The 25,179-nt window shown below is 37.1% G+C and overlaps 1 protein-coding gene across 2 annotated transcripts in view; it reads left to right on the plus strand.

Annotated features, from left to right (window-relative positions):
- TAOK1 (TAO kinase 1) overlaps positions 1–25,179 on the plus strand; it is a 110,229-nt gene that overhangs the window by 29,086 nt on the left and 55,964 nt on the right. The window contains exon 2 of one of the 2 annotated variants that reach the window (XM_005220110.5): positions 17,082–17,303. In XM_005220110.5, coding sequence (XP_005220167.1) covers positions 17,172–17,303 — 132 coding nt within the window. In that variant the 5' untranslated portion in view covers positions 17,082–17,171. Of the gene's footprint in view, positions 1–17,081; positions 17,304–25,179 lie in introns of those variants that run through there. The other variant, NM_001206100.1, reaches the window with a different exon arrangement.

Below are 25,179 nucleotides of genomic sequence, written 5' to 3' on the forward strand. Positions count from 1 at the left end.
GGGGTGTAAGATAGGCCACATGACGCACTGATAACGTTAGCATTCTTCCCTTGGTTAATGTAGTGTTGGCCAGGTTTTACTGTAAAGTGACTGTTTTTCCCTTTCCCTACTCTGTTCTTGGGAAGTTAGTTGCTGAGTCTGTGTGTGTGCTCAGTTGCTCAGTCACGTCCAACTGTTTGTGACCCTATGGACTGTAGCCTGCCGGGTTCCTCTGTCCATGGACTTTTTCAGGCAAGAATACTGGAGCGGGTTGTCATTTCCTTTCCCTGGGGATCTTCTGGGCCCAGGAATCAAACCCATGTCTCTTGTGTGTCCTGCATTGGCAGGCGGATTCTTTACTACTGTGCCACGTGGGAAGCCCCACCAAGTCTAGGTCACCCCTTAAAAGGGGGGCGATTCATATTTTGGTTCCACTTCATGTGCTTAATTGCCATCTATACTCTTCATAGGCTAAGTGTCCTCAAATTATTTTCCCATCTCCTCCATTTTAAAAGGGGGCTGTTTGTTATTTAATTAGAAATTCTTTGTTTATTCTTTTATAAGCCCTTTATTAGATATATACAGGTTTTGCCAGTATTATCTCTCAGTCGTGTCTTAATTTTTATTTTCTTAACAGTATCCTTTAAAGAGCAGTTTTCAGTTTTGATGAAGTCTAGTTTGTCAATTTCTTTTAAGAAAGTTTTGTGTAAACCAAGGTCACAAAAAATTTTTGTCCTTTACTTCCTTTTAGAAGTTTTAAAGTTTTAGGTTTTACATTTAGGTCCATTATTCGTTTTGACTGAGTTTTTGTTTAAGGATGAGGTAAGGGTTTTAAAACATATATATTTCATTACATTTGTTTAAAAGACTGTCCTTTCCCCTTTTGATTATCTTTGTACTTTTGTCCTAAAACAATTGACCATATATTTATAGGTTTGCTTCTGGTCTCTATCCATTCCATTTGTTTCTAACACCAGTGTCACACTGTCTTGATTACTGTAGTTTTCTGGTGTCTTGAGTTCAGTCAGAGTGAGATTTCCAGCTGTATTTTATTCAACATTGTTTTGGTTATCCCAGGTGCTTTGCTTTTTAATGCAAGTTTCAGAATCAGTTTCTCCAGAAAAGACTACTGGTCTTTTGAGATTGTGTTGAATCTTTGTCTCATTTTGGAGAGTATTGACAACTTAACAATATTGAGTCTCTATTTTCTTTTTTTTTTTTTTTTGTCATGAATGGATTGAACCTTGTCAATTTTTTGGTTTTTTGCATCTACTGAAATCATATGGTTATGCTTTTTTAGTCAAATAGAGTGAATTACATTGATGGATTTTCATTCCTGGGATGAACTGTACTTGGTCATGTCATGATATATTATTTTCATAATTTGCAGGATTCTATTTTTTATTTTTTCAGAATTTTTGCATTTTATGTCAATATGGGATACTGGTCTGTAGTTTTCTTGTTCATCTCTGTTTTGATATCATGGTGTTGTTGACTTTATAAGATAAGTTAGTAAGTGTTTAAATGCTGGAAGAACTTATGTATAACTTGTGTTATTTCTTAAGTATTTGGTAAAATATGCCAGTGAAACCATCTGGGCTTCATATATTCTTTGTTGCAAAGCTTTTAACTGTAAAGTTAGTTTACTTAATAGAAACAGAGCTATTGAAGTTAGGTTTTCTATTTATTCTTGAGTGAACTTTGATAGTTTGAGGTTATTAAACACTTTGTCTATTTCATCTGAGTTATCAAATTAACTGGTAAAAGTTATTCATAATATTCTCTTATTGTTTTAATGTCTTTAGGGTCTGTAGTGATATCCTCTCTTTAATTGCTGATACTGGTAATTGGTATCATTTCTTTTTTTTTTTTCCTGTATCAGTCTGCTAGAGATTTCACTGTTTTTTATCTTTTCAAAGAACTGGAAATTGATTTTTCTTTTAGTTTCTTCAGTTTTTAATTTCATTGACTTTTTACTGTTATTATTACCTTCTTTCTGCTTGTGTTGTGTTGAATTTGCTCTTTTCCTGTTTGTTTCTTAAGCTGGAATCTTATGTTACTGATTTCACATGTTTCTTGTTTTCTAATAATAGGATTCAGTGTTATAAAATTTCCTAAGTACTTCTTCACCTGTGAACTATAGAGTCTGATATACCATGTTTTCATTGTTACTCAGTTTAGAGTATTTTCTGGTTTCTCTTATGTCCTGTTGTTTGACCAACCATGTGTCACTTAGAAGTATGTTGTTTAATATCCAAATATTTAGGAATGTTCCTAATTTAATTTTTAGTTATGTGTGGTCAGACAACACACTTTGTATGAATTTAATTCTTTTATATTTACTAGACTTGTTTTCTGGCCCAGTGTATAGTCTAGATTGGTTCCATAAAGCTTAAGAAGAAAGTATATTCTGCATTTAGTCATGGAGTATTTTTTAACTGTGAATTAAGTCAGATTATTTGGTTGTTAAGTTTCTGTACACCTGTTAGTTTTCTATACTTGTTCTCTCAATTATAGAGAGGAATATTGAAATGTTAGCTATTAATTTGTTTTCATGACTGATTCATGGTATAGCATGCCTCAGAATTTCCTTCCTTTTTTAAAAAAAGGCTGAATGATATTTCCTTGTATGTATATGTTTATCCATTCATCTGTTAATAGATATTGGTTTGTTGTTGGTGGCTCAGATGGTATAGAATCTGCCTGCAGTGCAGGAGACCTGGGTTCGATCCCTGGGTCAGAAAGATCCCCTGAAGAAGGGAATGGCTACTCACTCCAGTATTCTTGCCTGGAGAATTCCATGGACAGAGGAGCTAAAGTCCATGGGGTCACAAAGAGTTGGACACAGCTGAGTGACTAACACTTTGCACTTATTCTTTTTTTTTTACTTTCACATTTGGCTATTGTAAATAACGCTGTTTCAAACCTTGATGTGTGTATTCTTTGAGCCTCTGCTTTCATTTCTTTTGGGTGTGTACCTAAGGCTATCCTGGTATTCTTAACAGTGTGTGCATGGTGTATCTTTTTATATCCTTCTATTTTAAAGATATTTTTGTCTTTGTGAGTTTCCTGTTGAGAGCTTTTTTTTAATTGCCTTTTTGAAAAGGGCTTTGCTTTGTAATTCATTCTGTCTCTGCTTTTTATTTGGAGTGTTCTTAGACCATTTACATTTAATGAAAATAGCAATATGGTTGGGTTTCAGTGTTCCTTCTTGCTGTCTGCTTTCTGTTTGTCTCATCTTTTGGTTATTTCTTTTGTCATTTTTCCCCCTCCTTTGTTTGGATTAAGTATATTTATTTAATTTTATCTCCACTATTGTCTTAACAAGCCATATGTATTTTAAAGTGGTTATACTAAGGTTACAATAGGCCTTTTAACTTAACACATTTCACTTTCAAATATTATAACACTTCACATGTAATGTAAGAGCCTTACAATGGCATTCTTATATTTTTCCCTCTAATCTTGTGTGCTGTTGTTTTCATACATTTTTCTTGTGTGTTAAAAACTCAGGTTACATTGTTGTTATTTTCATGTAAACAGCCTTTTGTATTTTAAACGATAATTTGAAATTATTTTTAAAAATCTTTTGTGGTTATACCATATATTTGCCATTTCTTTTGCTCTCCATTTCTTTGTGTAGATTTGAGTTTCTGTTCAGTATCATTTTCTTTGTGCTTGAAGAACTTGCATTGAAGTGAAGTGAAGTCGCTCAGTTGTGACCCCATGGACTGTATGTAGCCCACGAGGCTCCTCCATCCATGGAATTTTCTAGGCAAGAGTACTGGAGTGGTTTAACATTTCCTTCTCCAGGGGATCTTCCCAACCCAGGGATTGAACCCCGGTGTCCCGCATTGCAGGCAGACACTTTACCATCTGAGCCACCAGGGAATCCAGGGAACTTGCATTAGGATTGGTTTAAATTTTATCGTAGTAGTATGGCCAATGTTATGGCATCAGTATTGATTGAATTTTGACAGCACATACTTGACATTTTTCTACTCCGTCTTCTGCATTATGGAAAAGTTAGTGGGGGCAGTGGAAGAATGTAACTCATATAGAAATAAGTGAATGCAGATATGTAATAAAACAGATAAGAGTGGCATGAGTTTTTCCTACAATATCCTAGTGCGTTATTGGAATCAATAAGAATTTACGTACAGGGGAGCAATTGAAGTAGTTTTAGAAGGGTAGATACGATTTTTAGGCAGAGAAGGCATTTGATAGCATTGCAAGGGGAGAGAATAGCACTAACAAATAAATGTCATGCCATTGGTGAGAAATAAGTTTAAAAACTTAGATTGGATTCAGATATGGAGAACCTGGAAAGGTCTGTCTAGTGAAGATTGCAATGGTGAGAAGTTGTGGGCCATTTAAAGTTTTTGAGTAGGAGGATTGAGTGGTGCTTGTAGAGGTGCTTAAATGAGTCAGGGGGTGCCCTATTCATTAAGATCTTAGTTTGAAAATAGACTGCTTAAGGAGAAAAGAAATTTATTATTATAAGAGTATTAAATTACTCATAAACTCAAAAGGAAAGCTGGAGAGCTTGTCTCGGGCAGTTCCTGGGGTCTTACTATCAGAAATTAATTGATAGTCTAATCAGGATGCCACCTAAATGAAAGCATGTCATCCATTTTTTCCCCATAACTGTGGTCATTTTTTTCAAAATTCAGAATCCCTGGAAATAGTTTATTGGCTTATATTGGTTGATGTCCATTCATCTGTGAGGTGATAATTTGGCATTTTTATAGATAGTACTGCCTAAGCAGAGGAGAGGTAATTTCCCAAAAGGAAATCAGTGCCATTACTGAAAAGTGGGGATAGATGTTTGGGAGGCCAGCAAACAACTACTAAATAGTACATCATAATGAATTAAGGAGGAAAGCCTAGAGATTGGAATTCTCATTTGGGAGGCTTTCTTCTGAAGAACTTCTGAAGGGTAACAGAGATCTTAATAAAAGGTAGTGGCTGTGTGATTGGCTAGTAATGGTTTTGATATGAAATACTCTGGAAGTGGAATCTAAAATTTAGTTTCAAATGCTTCTTACTCCTGTAAATATATAGATAACTAAAGTTAACAAAAGTTAAAGAAGGTTGATGACGTATAGTGGAAACCTGGCTCTGTTACTAAGCTATGTGATATAATGAGAAAATTAAATTACTTAACTTTTCTGAGCCTCGAGTATAATTTGGGTTGATAATTATTTTAGGACAGTTGTGATAATTCAATAAACTAAGAAAAATGCTGTAATATAAGAATAATTCAGTGAATTTTAATTCTCTTCATTATTAAACAAAAACAGGATTTCTTTTGATTTTTCTTTTTTTTGTTAGGAGATGCTTTAGGGAAGTGCTGTGCTTTGTTACTTGGTATTATATATTCTGTACACTTAGTATTAAAACTTAATTCCTTTATGTTTTGAGATTTTTATGGAAACAGAAGGGAAACATTCTGGATTAGAAATTAGCTTGAGTTAGACTTTTTAAAATAGGCCTTTTATTTTTATAATTTTAGACTTAGAGAAAAGTACAAAGATAATACAGAGAGTTCTCACATACCTTTCACTCAGCTTCCTCTAATGTTAATATTTTAAGTAACCATGGTATATTTGTTGAAATGACAAAGTTAACATTGATATGACTATTAATTAAATTACACATTCTCTTCAGATTTACCTGATTGTCCACTGTTGTACTTTTTTTCTGTTCCAGGATCCAATTCAGGATACTACCTTAGATTTAGTAAATTCAGATTTTTAAATTCCACTTCTGCAAGCCACTTAACCCGTCAGACCCTCATGCATAAATTTTGACTTAAAGGATATCTATCTGAACCACCATTTATAGTGCTGATGTTCTGAGTCTGTTTATATCTGTCACACAGTGTGCCCTGTTTTTATTTTTGAAAGAGATTCTAAGATCTAATCCATATACCAGATCTTTTGACAGTAAAAAAAAAAAATTCCATTTATATCTTATAATTTTGCTTTACTATTAAAGGAAAACTATAAATTTATTGAGGTTTGGGAAAACTTCAAGAACTTTTTCTTCCATTTGAACAAAAATGACGGAAAAGCAGGGTTTGTGTCTATTCAGTTGTAAAATAATTGAAAGGAAAGTTATAAAATATGAGTATTGTTAAACTGCCTGTTTTGAGGGGCAATACTAGGGAGGGCATAAAGCTTAGAAATGTAACTTGAAAGTGAATCTTCATGTAGTGGAATTTAAAATGGAAATAATTGAGAGCAGATATATCTTTTCTCAAATAATCCAAAGTATTTCACATAGCTGCTTGTTAGTTCTTCTCAGGTTTGGGCACGGTTTGGTATAGGTTAAATTGTTTATATATTTTAAGTTGTCCCTTTTTCCTTCCAAGCTATGTCTGTGTTAGGGAAAATATCATATTGGAAATAATTTCAAGACAGTTGTATTTTATCCTACAGATTCTCCTGTTCAGAAGTTGTTGAACCTACCAACAGTCTTGCCTTATGAATAATCAACTTTAATTCTATAATAGGTTCAGTTAAATAACTTCATTATTTTTAGGGCCGTTGCAGTAGTATTTTGATTAATTTTCTTATTTAAATTTACTTTTAATAATTGGGTTAGCTTTTGTTATTCTAATCCAGTGACTCTTAACATGCTACACAATTTTCACACAGGTGGCTAAGGATTACACTTTGACAAAATATGAATGTACAGCAAAATTTTGTATATAGTGTCTCAATTTCTGCTTGTTAAAACCATATTTTTCATTGTTTACCTGTGTAATATATATATTCACTCTGACACTTTTTTTTTACTCTGACACTTCTTGAATGCCTACTCTCTATGAGAGATATTGTTAGGTATATAAGATTCAAAGATAAATAAGGTAGCCTCTGCCTTTAAGGAACTCAGTGATAGGTGAGATAAGTAGATGCTTAAATAATTCAGTACGATGAGATGTGTTAGTTGAGCATAAGCAAATTTTAAGAAAGTATCACACAGAAAACCAATTAATTGTGCCCGGAAGAACTGGATTGGGAAAAGTTGCTCTGTGGAGATGACAACCAGAAATCAAAAAGCAGAGGAGTTTGACTTAATAATTTTGAGCACTATGTTTTATCTGCATATTTCATTTAATCCTCACAAACCTCGCATGACGTAGAGGCTTCTGTGGGGGCTCTGTGGTTAAGAGTCTGTCTGCCAACGCAGGAGATGTAGGTTCGATTCCTGGGTTGGAAAGGTCCTTGGAGAAGAAAATGGCAACCCACTCCAGTATTCTTGCCTGGGAAATCCCATGGACAGAGGAGCCTGGCTGGCTACAGTCCATGGGCTCACAAGAGTTGGACACAACTTAGCAACTATAACAACAACAATTTTAGAGATGGGAAAACTGAGGTTGGAGAGATTAAGTTACTTGTCCAACAAGTTAACTGCCAACCGTAAGTATGTTGGCAGATCCAGTTTGGGGACTTAGATAATATGATTTCAGGACCTGTGTTTTTAGTCACTGTGTGTTCACCACTCTGTAGAAAGAGGAGCACAAGTGATAAACTGGGAAGCCCCTGTCATCAGAGCACAGGAAGTTGGAAGGAGATGAAGATAAAAAGTAGGTTGTGTCAGACCATACAGTTTCTTAAAAGTCACTGTAAGGATTTTTGTTGCAACCCTAGTAAAGTGTAAAGGCATTGAGCACTTAAATAGAGGGGATGACATAATCAGATTTGCATTTTGAAAGGTCATTGGTTATAGGAGACCAAATGAATTGGAGGGGGGCCAAAAGTGGATGCAGTGGCACCCTGTTGAAGTTCATGATAATAAGTAGCCCAGGTAACATAAATAGCCTGGATGGAGCAAATAAGTGATTGTTGGGATGGAGGAAAGTGGGCTGGTTTAAAGAAAGATACAAAAGGGTAAGACTACAAGACGTGGTTATGGCTACATATTACTTATACATTCTATATCTTTATCAATGCTCAAAATTAAACAATATTTATAACTGCCCCATGAAGGCTCTCCTACCCAATGACCCAGTGACATCTCATTTATTTATTTGGCTACATTGGGTTTCAGTTGCTACATGTGGTATCTTTCGTTGTGGTGTGCAGGCTTCTCTCTGGTTGTAGCACCTGGGCTACAGAGCTTGTGTGCTCAGTAGTTGTGGCTCTCTGCAGCTCGTGGGATCTTAGATCCCTGACCAGGAATCGAACCCACGTCCCCTGCATTGGAAGATGGATTCTTTTTTTTTACTTTTGGAAGATGGATTCTTAACCACTGGACCACCAGGGAAGTCCCTCCAGTGACTTCTTTAACAATATTATTTTTGCTTTTTACCTTTTTCCTTCTTTTCAATTTGACATACTTAACAGTGGTTCAGAGGATTGATTCTGTATTTTCCACCATTAATTCACCATGTGGTTTTGAGAAAGGCATGTGACCTTTTGAAACCAAATACTCTTAATTTCTTCCAATCCTAAAATTTTGTAATTATATATAATATTTATAAGTAGGTTGAAGCACCAGACATCAAATGAGTTCTCTGTCAGTTAAGCCTGATGGCAGTTCCTGTAACATCAAATTTATCTCATTGGTGGCATTTCTCAGTTGTATTTATCATTTCTAGTTATTGGTATAGTAACTGGTATACATGTGTGTTTCTTTTGAGGGAAGACATAGTAGACAGTATAATGTGTGTCTGCCCATTCTCTGTAAAGAGACAGTTTTTCTTTCTCTAAAGTGATTGAACATTTGACTAAGTTGGCTCGTTTCTAAGCTTGAGCCCTCTGAGTAACAGATGTAGGGAAAAGGGCGTTACGGTATTGAAGCAGTTGCTTAAAGCCAACAATGTCCTTTTTGTGAAAATCTGAAGGTTCTTTAAAGATGGAATACCATGACATCATCACTGTTCATCTAAGGAGCATTCCTCAAGTAATACTGAATATGCTGTGATTATCAGTACCCTTCCCCCTTCTTTCTATTGCTTGACTGATGTTATTGTCAATTATTTGACTTTTTGCAAATGTGGAGCAGTTACTTAATTCTGAAAATCCTAAGAGCCTGAGATTTTAAAGTATATTGGGTTTTAATTCTAGTTTCATTAACTTTCTTAGAGATTTGCGTTTTAGGATTGAATAAAATGATTTCATCCACAGAAACTGTGTTATCTTTTACATTCAGCCCTCAGTAGCCTAATAAATGATAAGCTTCTCTGGTCTATTTTAATGGAACAGAAACAAATTAGATCTCATTTGCTGTTTATAGGATTCTTAATATCTTTTACTATTCTCTTTTAGTAGGAAAGATATGGTGAGTTATAATAATGATCTTTTCCCTGAAGAACAGATTAGATATCTTTAAAATATAATCTAATAGTCTGGTTTTTTCTTTTGTAAGGAAGATTATTGCAGTCTCATAGAACTTTTTACACATGCTTATATCTTTTAAGCCTGATCACCAGTCCATCCTAAAGGAGATCAGTCCTGGGTGTTCACTGGTAGGACTGATGCTGAAGCTGAAACTCCAATACTTTGGCCACCTCATGTGAAGAGTTGACTCATTGGAAAAGACCCTGATGCTAGGAAGGATTGGGGGCAGGAGGGGAAGGGGATGACAGAGGATGAGATGGATGGATGGCATCACCGACTCGATGCACGAGTTTGGGTAAACTCCGGGAGTTATGGACAGGGAGGCCTGGCGTGCTGCAATTTATGGGGTCGCAGAGTCGGACACGACTGAGCGACTGAACTGAACTGATAGTTTAGCAAGCTGTATTAGTACTGTACTTTGGGTATTTATGTACTTAATATTTATGTTCGGCAGAAATTAAGGAGTTTATGGTTAGGGTTGCTGTGAAAGTTCCTCTCTGCTGTTTTCTTTTCCCTTAGTTTTTCATGACAGCTTTTGAAGATGAACAAGATTCAAATCAAGTACCTTTGTCAGTTTTACACTGATGACTCTATGTTAACTCTAGCTTAACAGTGTAAAGTGTAATCTTTGCAGAGACTACAGTTGAGTCTCAAACAGCATGGATTTGATCTGCATGGGTCCACTTATATGCAGGCTTTTTTCAATAAATACATGTAGGTACTGTCAATGTATTCTCTCTTCCTCATGATTGTCTTAACATTTCTTTTTCTCTAACTTATTTTATTGTAAGAATACAGTATATAATACATATAACATACAAAGTGTGTTTAATTGACTTTGTATTATCAATAAGGCTTCCGTTCAACAGTAGGCTATCAGTAGCTAAGTTTTTGGGGTTGTTGTTCAGCTGTGTCTGACTCTTTGGGACCCTATAGACTGCAGCACGCTAGGCTCCCCTGTTCTTCACTATCTCCTGGAGTTTGCTCAGATTCATGACCATTGAGTCAGTGATGCTCTCTAACCATCTCATCCTCTGCCACCCTCTCACATTCATTGATAGTGGTGTTCTACAGTGTTCTGTATATTTTCAGACTACTTTTAAAGTTCTGAAAGGAGTGTTGGAGGCTCTCAGTATAATTATAGGCTTGTCCTATTTCTCTTTATCAGTTGTATCAGTTTTGCTTCATTTTATTTGAAGTTCTTTTGTTATTCAGGTGAATACAAATTTAGGGTTTGATAATGGCATACCATCATTATGTAAGTCCCTCCTTATCCCTTGTGGCTAACCCAGTTCAGAAATCTGTTGTCTGATATTAATGTAGCCACTCCAAATTTCTTTTGTTTAGTATTTTGTATTTCTTTTAGAGCAGATCTACTGGGAACACAGTCACCTTTTAAATATATTATTCTACTTTCTGGGACCTCCAGTGTTTCTTGGCAAAATCTGTGGTCATTCAAATTCTTGTTTACTTTTGTTTTTAAGCATTTTGATTATGATGTGGACAGCCCTGATTTTCTTTGAATTTTTCCTGTTTGGAATTTACTGAGCTCCTTGAATCTCTAAATTTATATCTTTTGTCAAATCTAGGAAGTTTTCTGCCATTACCAAAACAATTTTTTTCTCTACCAATTTATTTTTCCTTTCTTTATGTGAATGTCAGTGATGTAAAACTTAGTTTGATATTGTCCTATGAGTCACTAAGGCTCCATTCATTTCTTTCAATCATTTTTTTCCTTTTCTTATTTCATTTTAGATAATTTCATTTGCTCTCCTTTCAAGTTTACTCTTTCTTCTATCATCTCTGTTCTCTGGTTGAGACCATGCAATGAATTTTTTAAAAAGTTTCTGATACTGTATTTTTCAGTTCCAAATTTTCCATGTGGTTCTTTTTTTTAAAAAATAGTTTTTCTGCTAAGAACTTTGTTGTTTCAGTTGTTTCAAGAGTGTTAACCATTATCTCATTTGATTATAATAGCTGCTTTAATTTCTTTATGTGATAATTCCAACATGAGTCATCTTAAAATAGGCATCTGTTGGCCCCCTTTTCACTTGATAATTTGTCACACTTTCCAGTTATGTATATTATTTATTTGCTTTTACATGAAAAGTAATTTTGGATTTTTTCCTGGACATTTTGAATATTGTCATTTCTGATCCTGGTCATATCCTCTGGAGAGTGTTGATTTGTTCATTTCAGACAGCTACTGGTTAGATGGCAAGTTCTGTCTTACTTTCTGTGGAAACTAGTTCTACCATCAATTCTGTTTTCAAAACCTTTGCTGTGCTCTTTGGATTTGCCCTTCAGTGTACCTCTCAGTGATAATCTGAGACTTGGGCAGTGGTGTATATCATTGATTAGGTCCTCTTTAGCATAGGCTTTGCTGCACCTCTTTGAGTCTATTTACACAGACATAAATCATAATTGTACTGGTTTGTATAGAGAATTGCTAAGTCACTTCAGTTGTGTCCGACTCTGTGTGACCCCATGGATTGCAGCCTAACAGGCTCCCCCGTCCCTGGGATTATCCAGGCAGGAACACTGGAGTGGGTTGTCATTTCCTTCTCCAGTGCATGAAAGTGAAAAGTGAAAGTGAAGTCGCTCAGGTGTCCGACTCTTAGCAACCCCATGGATTGCAGCCTACCAGGCTCCTCCGTCCATGGGATTTTCCAAGCAAGAGTACTGGAGTGGGGTGCCATTGCCTTCTCCGTGTACAGAGAATTAGGGGATCTCTTTTCCAGCTCTGTCCTCTCCATGATTTCCCCCATGCTCTTCAGTTTCCAGGGCCTTATTCCCAGTTCCAGAAAGACATGTTTCTGTCAGAGCTTTTAGACCTCTGCATTGTACAGCTCCCTATATCTGGGGTTGCCCTTAAGTGAAGTGGGGAAAGGAGAGAGATGAGGGGAAAAAAATAATGGGAATTCCCCCTCATACTTTTTGGATGACAAAGGCCCTGTTTTCCCAATTTTTCTGACCAGAGAGATTGGTTTTCTCATTGGGGTTTTTTTCTCTTGCTGGGACAGTGCTATTCTATGGCTGAGGAGAGAAAAAAGACCAAAAAGAAGGCATTCCCTCCTGCCAATCTCCAGATCACAGGATTCCCTTTTCCTGGCCCGTTGGACACGGGGAGAATTTCTTTAAGTGTTTTTTGTCAGCACCCTAAACATAGTTTCGTAACTTAGACCACATTCTTAGGTCAAAACTGGGAGATAAAGGGATAAAGGAGAAAAATGGAATGAGAAGATTCATGGCTATACTTTCAAGTTTTGACTCCTCTCCACAGTCATTTACATTACCTGTTTTTGGAATGTTTATATATATCCTTTGGTCATTTATATTTTGGTGGATTCGTTATTTCTTCAGTGATTTGGATGATGCCACCATATTTAAGGAATAATAACCCTTAGTTTTGTGTGCTCTGGATATTTCAGTTTTTGTGTTCAACTCAATTTTTTATATACAGATTTTTTTTTAATGAATTAGTCTTTTTGTAAGTTAAAGTGCTAATAACCTTTTAGATGTTCTCTCTAGTTGGAGTGTGTATGCTTCTAGTTGAAAAAATATATTCTATTTTTCTCAAAAATTTTTTTAATTTTTAGAAGTGGTTGGTATAAAAATTCAGATAATATAGATGTCTAGGTTAACAAGTAATGCTGTTCATAGCCTTACTTTATCAAAGAAAATGTTACCATTTTAATACACATCCTTCTATACCTTGTTCATAAATTTGTTGTATATACTTATATATTTTAGATTTTAAACCTTTTTATTTTTTAAAGTTATTACTTTGAGGTATTATATACATAAATGCATCCATTTTAATATAGTTTGAATTTGACAGGAGTGATTCTGTACTGAAATCAAAGTAGAGAACATTCTAGAACCCTAGACAGTTCCTGTGAGCCCTTCTGTGGTCAATTCCTCTTTTCTGCCCAAAGCTGATCCAAGCAACCATGAATCTTTCACTGTATACTAGTTTTGCCTATTTGAAAATTTATCAGGGATATCATATAGTTTTTACTGTTTGATTTCTGGCCTTTTTTTTTTTTCCCCTTGAGAATAATGCCCTTTTTTTTCTTTTTTGGCTGTTCCACCCCTCCTCCACCTCCTGCCCACATGTGGAATCTTAGTTCCCTGACCAGGGATCAAACCCACTCCCTGAGGTGGAAGCTTGGATTCCTAACTTCTGGACTGCCAGGGAGTTATGGAGCATAATGCTTTTGATAGTCTTCTGGGTTGCTGCATGGATCAGTAGTTTATTCCTTTTTATTACTTTTAAAAGAATTTCATTGTGTGAATATATCACAGTTTTATTTTATATATATATATATATATTTGTTGATAGATGTTTGTATTATTTGCAGTTTGGGACTATTATTAATAAAGCTGCTATGTACAAGTCTTTGTGTGTGCCTTTGTTTTTATAACTTTTGAATAAGTGATAACTAGTTAAGGAACTGTTACATCACATAATAAATGTTTATTTAATTTGATAAGCGTCTGTTAAATGGTTTTCTAGAATGGTTGTACCTTTTCAAATTGCCATCAGCAGTGTAATGAGTTCCAGTTCTTCACTTTGTTTTTTTTATCTTTTTATTTAATTTGGGGGTGGGGGGAAGTGTGCGCAATGCTTATGGGATCTTAGTTCCCCCACTGTGGATCAGCCCAAGCCCCCAGCAGTGGAAGCGTGGAGTCCTAAGCACTGTACCAGCAGGGACTTCCCCCAGTTCCTCACTTTGTGCACTTATCATTGCTTATATTTTATGTAAGTGTTTTTGATATGGGTTCCTTAGAGTTGGATTTTTGTGTGAAATGTTAAGGGTACATTTGATTTTTGTAGGTTTTTCTCCATAAGTTTTGTACTGTTTTTGCAATACCACTGCCACTGTATAAAAGTGCGTATTTCTCTGTCACACACTGACACACTATGTCACACACTGACATGTGGTGGATTTTTGCTGTTCTGATAGGTATAAAATTAAATCTTAGGATAGTTTTAACTTGTATTTCTTATACTTTGAGTGATGTTGAACATATTTTCACATATTTAATGACTGTTTCTTTTCTTTGTATTTTTTTCTTTCTTCTGTGAACTACCCATGTCTCTGCTGAGCTGTTGGGATAGTGTTTTCTTTGTGTGTGTCTGTGTGTACGTGCGTGCATGCTGTTTTTAGAAACTGTATATTAAGAATGTAAGATTGTCAGATTATTGTCTTGTTTGTTGAAACTTTTTACATATTAGAAATACTAACCCTTTGTAAGTGTAAGTTTCAAACATTTTTTTCCCCAAGTTTATTATTTGTCCCTTTTATTTGAAGTCTTTCCATGGCCCCTCCTTCCAAGTTTAATATTTGCTTTTCTAACCCGTATGTAATTCTGACGTTTAGTTTGAGAAACAGGTGTTTTATTTTTTTTTTCCAAATAGCTATTGGTGTCTCTCAACAACACTTATTTTTCTCAAATACTTTTCTTCACTCATTGATTTGAGAGGCCTGGTTAAGCCATTTAGCAGTAGTGTTTATATAAGGTATGTGATAGGGATATAATTTCTCTAATTTTTTCCAAATGGGTTCTTAGTTCTCTCGACAAAATTTGTTTCTTCTTTAATTGTATGCTAAATTCCTAGGTACACATACATGGGTTTGTTTCTGGACCTTTTTAGATACCTGCTTAAAAGCTTTATGAAGTGGAGGAGAGTTAGAATCTAATGACATTAATTAGGAGGCAAGTGAAATAGCTTTGGGAGATTTTTTTTTAATTGGTGAATTTATTTAGTTAAGTGGCTAACATTTAATGTAGTGCTTACTATGCCTAAATACTAATCTATGCTTCTATTTATTCATTTAACCTTCACCAACCACTGTATTAGGTAGGCTATTGTTTTCATTCTACAGTTTAGGAAAATAAGGCTACTCAGTTCACAGCTTGTAATTAGTGTTGCCAGGACATATTCAGGTAGTGTCATTCCAGAACCTTAATGTCTGTATAAAGAGTTGATTAAACACTGGCATAAGAAAGGAAAAGAAAGACAACTTACTGAGTTAAATTCTTTGTGTATTTTCTTACATTTGAAAATCATTAATAGATGGGAATCTAACCTTTCTGTTGTTAGAAACTTCCTATGGGTACACATTAAGTTGGCATGCATACTTTTTTAATAGCCTGTGTCTTCTGCCAGTGGGCTCACTACCTGAGAATTAGGTAAGGATTAGATAAACCTTCTAAGATGTAAACATTTATTTAATTTTTAAATTGTGTGTCTGGTAATGCTTACCCTATGTGTGGTTCAGTTCAGTCGCTCAGTCGTGTCCGACTCTTTGTGACCCCATGAGTTGCAGCACACCAGGCCTCCTTCTCCATCACCAACTCCCGGAGTTCACTCAGACTCACATCCATCTCGTCATTGATGCCATCCAGCCATCTCATCCTCTGTCGTCCTCTTCTCCTCCTGCCCTCAACCCTTCAGCATCAGAGTCTTTTCCAATGAGTCAACTCTTCGCGTGAGGTGGCCAAAGTACTGCAGTTTCAGCTTTAGCATCAGTCCTTCCAGTGAACACCCAGGACTGATCTCCTTTAGAATGGACTGGTTGGCTCTCCTTGCAGTCCAAGGGACTCTCAAGAGTCTTCTCCAACACCACAGTTTAAAAGCATCCATTCTTCGGCACTCAGCTTTCTTCATATCCAACTCTCACATCCATACACGACTACTGGAAAAACCATAGCCTTGACTAGACGGACCTTTGTTGACAAAGTAATGTCTCTGCTTTTGAGTATGCTGTCTAGGTTGGTCATAACTTTCCTTCCAAGGAGTAAGCGTCTTTTAATTTCATGGCTGCAGTCACCATCTGCAGTGATTTTGGACCCCCCAAAAATAAATCTGACACTGTTTCCACTGTCTCCCCATCTATCTCCCATGAAGTAATGGGACCAGATGCCATGATCTTCGTTTTCTGAATGTTGAGCTTTAAGCCAACTTTTTAACTCTCCTCTTTCACTTTCATCAAGAGGCTTTTTAGTTCCTCTTCACTGTCTGCCGTAAGGGTGGTGTCATCTGCATTTCTGAGGTTATTGATATTTCTCCTAGCAATCTTGATTCCAGCTGTGTTTCTTCCAGTCCAGCGTTTCTCATGATGTACTCTGTGCGTATGAGTTAAATAAGCAGGGTGACAATATACAGCCTTGATGTACTCCTCTTCCTATTTGGAACCAGTCTGTTGTTCCATGTCCAGTTCTAACTGTTGCTTCCTGACCTGTATATCGGAATCCTTTATTTTTTTAAGCCCCACAGGTGATTGTGATGATGAGCCAGATTTAGGAACTCCTGCACCAGCAGATTGGAGAAGGCAATGGCACCACCCCACTCTGGTACTCTTGCTTGGCAAATCCCATGGACGGAAGAGCCTGGTAGGCTGCAGTCCATGGGGTCGCTAAGAGTCGGACACGACTGAGCGACTTCCCTTTCACTTTTCACTTTCATGCATTGGAGAAGGAAATGGCAACCCACTCCAGTGTTCTTTCCTGGAGAATCCCAGGGACGGGGGAGCCTGGTGGGCTGCCGTCTATGGGGTCGCACAGAGTCGGACACGACTGAAGTCGGACATGACTTAGCAGCAGAACTAGCAGATCACACTTCTTTCTCAGTGAAATTCTCGGCCTGAAGTAACTTTATATATGCTATCAGAAAATGATCTTATACAAATTATTCTTAGCAGCTTTTCCTGACTTTTTTCTTCTCTTATTTCTCTACAATAGCTTATGCCAGCGTGGCTTCATTCATACAGATGAACCAAGGATTGGGATAGCAGTATAAAATTAGAATCAGACAGCTGATTGCCCAGCAGGATGCCATCAACCAACCGTGCGGGCAGCCTGAAGGACCCTGAAATTGCAGAGCTCTTCTTCAAAGAAGATCCAGAGAAGCTCTTCACAGATCTCAGAGAAATTGGCCATGGAAGCTTTGGAGCAGTCTATTTTGTAAGTGTTAAAGGCTTAAGTCAGTGACCAGAATACTTAAAATTCAGTCATGGAAAAATAAAAAATAATAATATAAAGAGACAGAGGCCATAGTTCATTTTATAGTCACTTGTATTGCTGTGTGTATATAGTATGACAGTAGTTTTAGTTATTGAGTTTCTTGGCTTATTAAAAAATGGGAATGAATGTATATCCTCCTGAGCACTTCATTCACTTGGTTCCATAAGTTTCCATGTGTTGTATTTTTTTATTCATTTAACTCTCAGTATTTCTACCATGCCTTATGACTTCTTTGGTACATTGGTTTAAAAGTGTGCTGTTTAATTTTTACAGTCTTGTGAATTTTCCTTTTTTTGTTATTGATTTCTGACTTAATCCCGTTGAGGTCAGAGAAGATACTTTGGATGATACCTATCTTTTAAAATCAGTTGAGACTTGGTTTTTGGCACAACATGGTCTATCCTGGAAAATATCCCATGTGCACTTGAGAAGAATGTGCATTCTGTAAATCTGGTTGGTTTATTATGTTAAGTCCTCTATTTCCTTACTTATTTTCTGTCTGGTTGTCCTCTCCTTTCGAGTATTGAAGTCTTCAGGGCTTCCCAGGTGGCTGAGTGGTAAAGAATCTGCCTGCCAACGCAGGAGATGTGGGTTTGATCCCTGAGTTGGGAAGATCTTTTAGAGAAGGAAATGGCAACCCACTCTAGTATGCTTGCCTGAAAAATCCCATGGACAGAGGAACCTGGATGGGCTACAGTCCATGGGGTAGCAAAAGAGTTGGACATGACTTAGTGACTAAATAACAGTTGAAGTTTCCAACTGTTACTGTAGAACTGTCTATACATAATGATCTGTCCATAGGTATGTAAATGTTTACAATTATATCTTCTGGATGTATTGAACCTTTATTAATACATGATGTCCTTCTTTGTTTTTAATAACATTTTTGAATTTAAAGATTTTTTTATTTACAAAAGTCCACAAAAGTCTTTTTGTGGACCCAATTTTTCATTTCTTCTAAGTAATTACCTAAGATTTGTTGAAAGTGTATATTTAGTTTTATGGCCAATTGCCAGACTTTTTTCACTAAGTAGAAAGTTTACACTCCCATTTGCAGTGTATGAGAATTCAGTGTATGTATCCTTGCCAGCATTAGATGTTGATGGTCATTTGGAGTTAATTTGATGGGTGTATAATGGTATTTTAGTTAGGTTTTAATGTGTAATTTCCCTAATGATTGGTGATGTTGAGCTCTCTTTCATAGGCTTAATGGCCATTCACATGTCTTTGGAAGTATCTGTTCAAATATTACATCCAGTTTTTGAAAATTGGGTATTCTTTTTTAATTGAGTTTTCAGGATTTCCTTGTGTATCTGGGTTACTTGATCAGTCAATGTATCTTTTGTGATTATTTTCTTCTAGTGTGTACACTGGAAAATTTTGTTGGTGTGATGATCTATGTATGTCAAATAGCTAATATTTGTAGGTTATAGTCTTCAGATCTTTTGAGTCTTTTGATTTTACTAGTTTGTTTTTGTCTGTGTGTTGTGTCAGTAACTGAAAGAGGTGTTTCAAAATCTCCACTGATATCTATTTTGCCTTTTAGCTCTATCTTGTTTTACTTTTTACATTTCTAATGTTACTAGAAATATACAAATTTAGACATACTGTATCTTGTTGAATTGTCCCATTACCATTAAGATTTCACTCTTTACCTTTTACAGTATTTCTTGCTTTAAAAATCTACTTTTGATATTATTGATAGGTTTCCTTGGCTAATGCTCACATAGTATTTCTTTTTCCTTTTCATTATGTGAGAGCATCCTTATGTAGCCTTTGTGAGTCTGATATTTTTGGCCCAGGGACTGTTTTTAATACAGATGCCTGCCACGTCTTTCTTCGGTGTATGGTGACTTTTATCCTCTTGATAGTGCACTGGATGTTGAGCAGGGCCTCCTGTTTGCTCTGTAGTTGTCACAGCCCTGTTGGAGATAAGGTCTGCTTCCCAGTTATTGCAGTGGAAGCCCCCAAATTGGTTTCTGAGCTATGGTATGAGGTAGGTAGGAATGGGGTGCTTCTGCTGGGAGTGCAGCCACTGTGTATTCCTCCACAGAAGCTGTCCACCAGGAAGTGGGCTCTGTGGTGCAGCCTGCTGTGTGCACTCACAAAGTACACTGTAGTTGGCACTACCCTTGGCCCCACCTCAGTTGAGGAATACAGGCCGTCACCCTGGATATCCCTCAGGTTCTGTGCTCACAAAACCAACTGGGGAGATCCACCACAATCAGGCACCTGGACCTGCCATGGGGGCTACAGAATCAGTCCAGACCCAGGCTCTGCCTCTGTGTGCCTGTGCCCTCAAATCCTTCAGTTGCCAATACTGGACCTCCCCATCTCTGGAAGCACCAGTAATCCCCCGTAACGCCCCTCAGACACTGAGCTTGCAAAGCTGCCAGTAGCAGTGTGAATCCACCAGTGTTGAGCTCATAGAGGTGGGGCCACATCTACTGTGAGCTCCTAGAAAATGAGGCTGCTGTGGTAGGGCCCTGCCTGTCCCTTTACATGTGTGTTAACTTGTGTTTGGTCCCTCAGTTGTGTCTGACTCTTTGCGACCCTGTGGATTTCAGCACGCCAGACTTCCCCTGTCCTTCACTATCTCCTGGAATTTGCGCAAACTCATGTCCATTGAGTCAGTGATGCCATCCAACCATCTCTTCCTCTGTCACCCCCTTCTCCTCCTGCCCTCAGTCTTTGCCAGTATCAGGGTCTTTATGAAAGAGTCAGCTCTTTGCATCAGGTGGCCAAAGTGCTTCAGCATCAGCATCAGTCCTTCCAATGAATATTCAAGGTTGATTTCCTTTAGGATTGACTGGTTTGATTTCCTTGCAGTCGAAGGGACTCTCAAGAGTCTTCTCCAACACCACAGTCCAAAAACATCAATTCTTTGGCGCTCAGCTTTCTTTATGGTTCAACTCTCACATCCATAAATAACTACTGGAAAAACCATAGCTTTGACTAGACAGACCTTTGTGATTTCTGTTGCGGCCCAGATGTGCATTTTGGGGTGGGGAGTAAAGGGAGGTGGCCAGGACCATCTGTGCTGGTCTCTGCCTGCCCTGTCTCCTGCAGGCTGGTTGCTGGACTCTCTCTGAGCCTGTGAAGCTCACTGTCTGTCCCAGCCCATCTCCCAAGAAGTGAAGGGGATTCCCAGACTGAGGGAACTTTGTTCTTTCATAGCTCACCCTCAGGGGCACAAGTCCTGTCCCAGTTCCTTTTTTTTTTTTAAAATTCACCCTACCCTGTTACATGGTGATCATTCTTGCAACTTTGGTTGTATGAGATCTTTTTTTGTTTGTTTTGTATGAAGTCTTCTGCCAGTGTTCAGTAGATATTCTGTGAGACTTCTTCCACATGTAGGTTATTTTTTTTAATGTTTCATTTTATATTGGAGTATAGCTGATTAATATTGTGATAGTTTTAGCTGCACAGCAGAGCGATTCAGCCAAATATACACATGCATCCATTTTCCCCCAAACTCACCTCCCATCTAGGCTTTCTGGAGAAATGTATCATTTTCTTGCAGGGGCAGGGAACATAAAAGATAAGCCTTATAAGACCCTGTATCAGAAAGCTAAAAAGTGCTTTAAAAAAAAAGAAAAAGAAAATGGGGCCTGTCAGAAAGAAAATGGAGCCAGCTTGGAGGGCCAAATCTGAAAGAATTTGAACATCAGTGTAAAGATAGTAGTGAATTATACCCATTTAATAAAAAGGGAATTCATAATTTCCATGATAGAGAAGGATGGATGGATGAAAAGGGAGAGCTTTTCCTTAAAATAGAATGCCTGACTGATACATGTGAAGGGAATGGCATAGGTGTTTATGGGGGGGAATCAGCATTTTGTTATCATCATAGTGAACTGTCATTTTGTTTGGGGCTTTAGTGTTTGCTAAATCTAAGGGAAATTTTTGATGAGCAATATATTTACATGGTTTTAAAGTATCTCTCCACAGATTGCTTGTTAGATACAAGGTAGGAAATGGTAACTTTAACTATACACTTTGGAAAACCAGAGACAATGCCTTTAGTAGGTGAGTAAAATTGGTAACACCAGTGAGGAATGGACACATTGTATACCTCCAGATAAGATACCCTGGGAAGGGCACAATATTCTTCTAGTGTTCTGGCCAGGGGTGTATAATCAGAATCTAATCTTGAAAAACTGTCAGACAAGCACAAGTTTAGTTACATTCTCTAAAAATACCACTGTATATTCTTCAAAAATACCAGTATCATGAAAGACAAAGAAGGGTTGTGAAATTGTTCTAGATTAGAGGAACTAGTAAGACATGATAAGTAAGCAAGATATGTGATCCTGAAGGGAAGGAAAACATGTTAATGAACATTTAATATTTTTATATTTTGCTTTTTAAAAACACGAATAAATAAAAGTCCTATCTCGTTTTAACTTGGTCATTTAATTTGAATTCTGTCATTACTATGTTTGGATTTTATTAATGGTCATGTTTTAATTTAACATGTATTATTTATTAATAATGTATATTATTTATATCAATAAAATGAATGTAATTATTTTATAATGTGTTATTTTATGTATTCTTTATTATGTGGGGTTTTATTTTTATTATTTAAATAATTTTTTTTACTTTTGGCTGCAGTAGGTGTTTGTTGTAGCCTGTGGGATCTTCTGTTGCACAGTGCGGTCTTCTCTCTAGTTGTGGCATGTGGGTTCAGTTGCCCCATGGCGTGTGAGATCTTACTTACCCAACCAGGGATCGAACTGGTGTCCCGAGTTTTTCTACATTTCCTGGTTTGTCTCTTCTCTGTCCTAGAATCCAGTCCAGAATACTACATGGCATTTAGTGTACCCACTTTTAAATTAAGCTTTGGCCAGTTAAAAGTATAGCAGTTTATGGCTTCCCTGGGTCTGGTGGTTAAGAGTCCACCTTGCAATGCAGGGGGACACCAGTTTCATCCCTGGTCCCGGAAGATCCCACATTCCACCAAGCAACTAGGCCGGTGAGCTGCAGTTACTCAGCCCACATGCAGCAACTGCTGTAGCCCGTGTGTCTAGAGCCTGTGCTCCACAACACAGGAGAAGCCATCACAATGAGAAGCCTGTGCACCGCAACTGGAGAGTAGCCTGGGCTTCCCCGGAGGCGCTAGTGGTAAAGAACCTGCCTGCCAGTGCAGGAGACCCAGAGATGATTCAGTCTCTGGGTCAGGAAGATCCCCTGGGGAAGGAAATGGCAGTGCACTTCAGTATTCTTGCTTGGGGAATTTCATGGACAGAGGAGCCTGGTGGGCTACAGTCCATGGGATCACAAAGAGTTGGGCACAACTGAAGCAACTGAGCACAAACATGCACACACCTCACACATACCTCGTAGCATAGAAAAATTAGCTCAAAATGGATCAAAGACCTGAATGTCACAGTTAGAACTGTAAAGTTCTTAGAAGAAAATACAGGGGTATATCTGCATGTCCTTAGTTTAGGCAAAGGATTCTTAAATGTGGCACCAGAATCATGAGCAACAAAAGAAAAAAATAAATTGACTATAATCAAAAATAAAAAGTTTTATGCTTCAAAGTCTTGAAAAGACAGCCTACAGAATAGGAGCAGAAAAATTGTAAATCATATATCCATAATCTGATAAGGGACTTGTGTCTAGAATATGTAAAGAACTCTCTTAAATCAATCAAAAAACAATCTAATTTAAAAATGGGCAAAAGTCTGAATTGACATTTCTCCAAGAAAGATGTGTTAATAGCTAAGAAGCACATGAAAAGATGCTCAGTATCATTAGTCATGAATCTGGAAAAGAGTCAGTCACAAAAGACCACATATTACCTGGTTTCATTTATATGAAATGTCCAGAAAGGGCAAAATCTCTAGAGAGACAGAAAAGTAGATTAGTTGTTGCTTGGCGTTGCATGGGCAGAGAAAAGAACAGGAGGGTGTTAGCTAAAGGGTATGGAGTTTCTATCTTTTTTTATTAATGGAGAAGATTTTTATTGTATAATACACACAAAATTTACCATTTTAACTATTTCTAAATGAACAATTTGGACTTTGTTTTTGAGGTGATGAAAGTTCTAAAATTGACTGTAGTGTTGGTTGCATGTAGTGAATATTCTAAATGCCAAAATTGTATGGTATGTAAAGTATATCTCACCTGATACAAAAGAAAGGAATATAGCTGTTTAGAAATGTTGATTAAAATAAAGGGGTTCTTAGATAAGCAGAGAATATTTTGAAAAAATAAATTTATTATATATTCAAGCCAGAGCTTCTGCGGATAGATCTGATTCACCCATTACAATAAGTAGTGCCAGTTTCCTAACCAATTCACTGGTAATTGAAATTGGAATGTGAGTAAGTTTCCCAAGACCCACTTAACAGAGTCTTTTTTTTTCAGGCCACTCTTGAGAAATAATTTACAGATGTGCTGTCTTTTTTTAAGTATAAATTATATACCATAAGTTCACCGATTTTGTGTGTGCATTTCAATCATTATCAGTAAATATGAATTTAGCAGCCATCACCGTAAAATAATTTAGAAGTTTTATCTTTGGAAACTCCTTAAAATTTGAATTGAAGATGAGTTCTTCCAAAAGATGTTTTGAGATGGTTCTGATGCTTTTAGTGAATCCACTTTAATTATTTCGCAGCTATTCACATGTACCTTCTTAATGTATAGTATAATTTTTTAACACATAGGAGTTTGGCTTTTTCTTTTCTAGTTAAATAGAAACTGGAACTTCTAGTTCTTTCCTGTTATATTTTGTTATTTTTTTCAGACTGACTTCAGCACTATTAAATAATAATTGTGATAGCATTTTAGCAGTCTTGTCTTAAGCCTGATTAATAGTTGTTTACAATAGAGGTGATTTATCATGTTAAGAAAGAGCTTCCCTGATAGCTTAGTTGGTAAAGAATCTGCCTGTGATGCAAGAGACCATGGTTCAATTCCTAGGTGGGGAAGATCCCCTGGTGAAGGAATAGGCTACCCACTCCAGTATTCTTGGGCTTCCTTTGTGGCTCAGCTGGTAAAAAATCCACCTGCAATATGGGAGACCTGGGTTTGGTCCCTGAGTTGGGAAGATCCCCTGGAGAAGGGAAAGGCTACCTACTCCAGTATTCTGGCTTAGAGCATTCCATGGACTGTGTATAGTCCATGGGGTTGAAAAGAGTTGGACAGTACTGAGCGACTTTCATTTTCATCATGTTAAGAATCTACATTTCTAATTTGTGTTTTCTAAGAATGTGGCCTTTTTTGCATTTGAATGTATTTAGAGTGGGGCCCTTTCTACATTTTCAGCATTTATGAAGTGCTTATATATTTATTTCCCCCTTTACAAAAATGTGGTAAATTATGAAATTTTTTCTAGTAAAAATCTTCTGTATTTCTGTAATTATAGTGTATTTTATCCAAATGAAAAATTCTTCTAATGCTCTATAATATTTAAAAAATTTCTAGAGTTTTCTGGTCTTTATTTGGGCTTCCCTGATAGCTCAGTTGGTAAAGAATCCATCTGCAATGCAGGAGACCCTGGTTCAATTCCAGGGTTGGGAAGATACGCTGGAGAAGGGATAGACTAGCCACTCCAGGATTCTTGGGCTTCCTTTGTAGATGAGCTGGTAGAGAATCTGCCTGTAATGTGGGAGACCTGGGTTCGATCCCTGGGCTGGGAAGATCCCCTGGAGAAGGGAAAGGCTACCCACTACAGTATTCTGGCCTGGAGAATTCCATGGACTTCAGGGATCAAACCCACACCTTCCACAGTGAAAGTACAGAGTCCTAACCACTGGACTGCCAAGGAATTCCCCACTCAAGAGTACTTTAAAGATAGTTC

The sequence above is a fragment of the Bos taurus genome, chromosome 19 (genome assembly GCF_002263795.3).
Source record: "Bos taurus isolate L1 Dominette 01449 registration number 42190680 breed Hereford chromosome 19, ARS-UCD2.0, whole genome shotgun sequence".
NCBI classification, from domain to species: Eukaryota; Metazoa; Chordata; class Mammalia; order Artiodactyla; family Bovidae; genus Bos; species Bos taurus.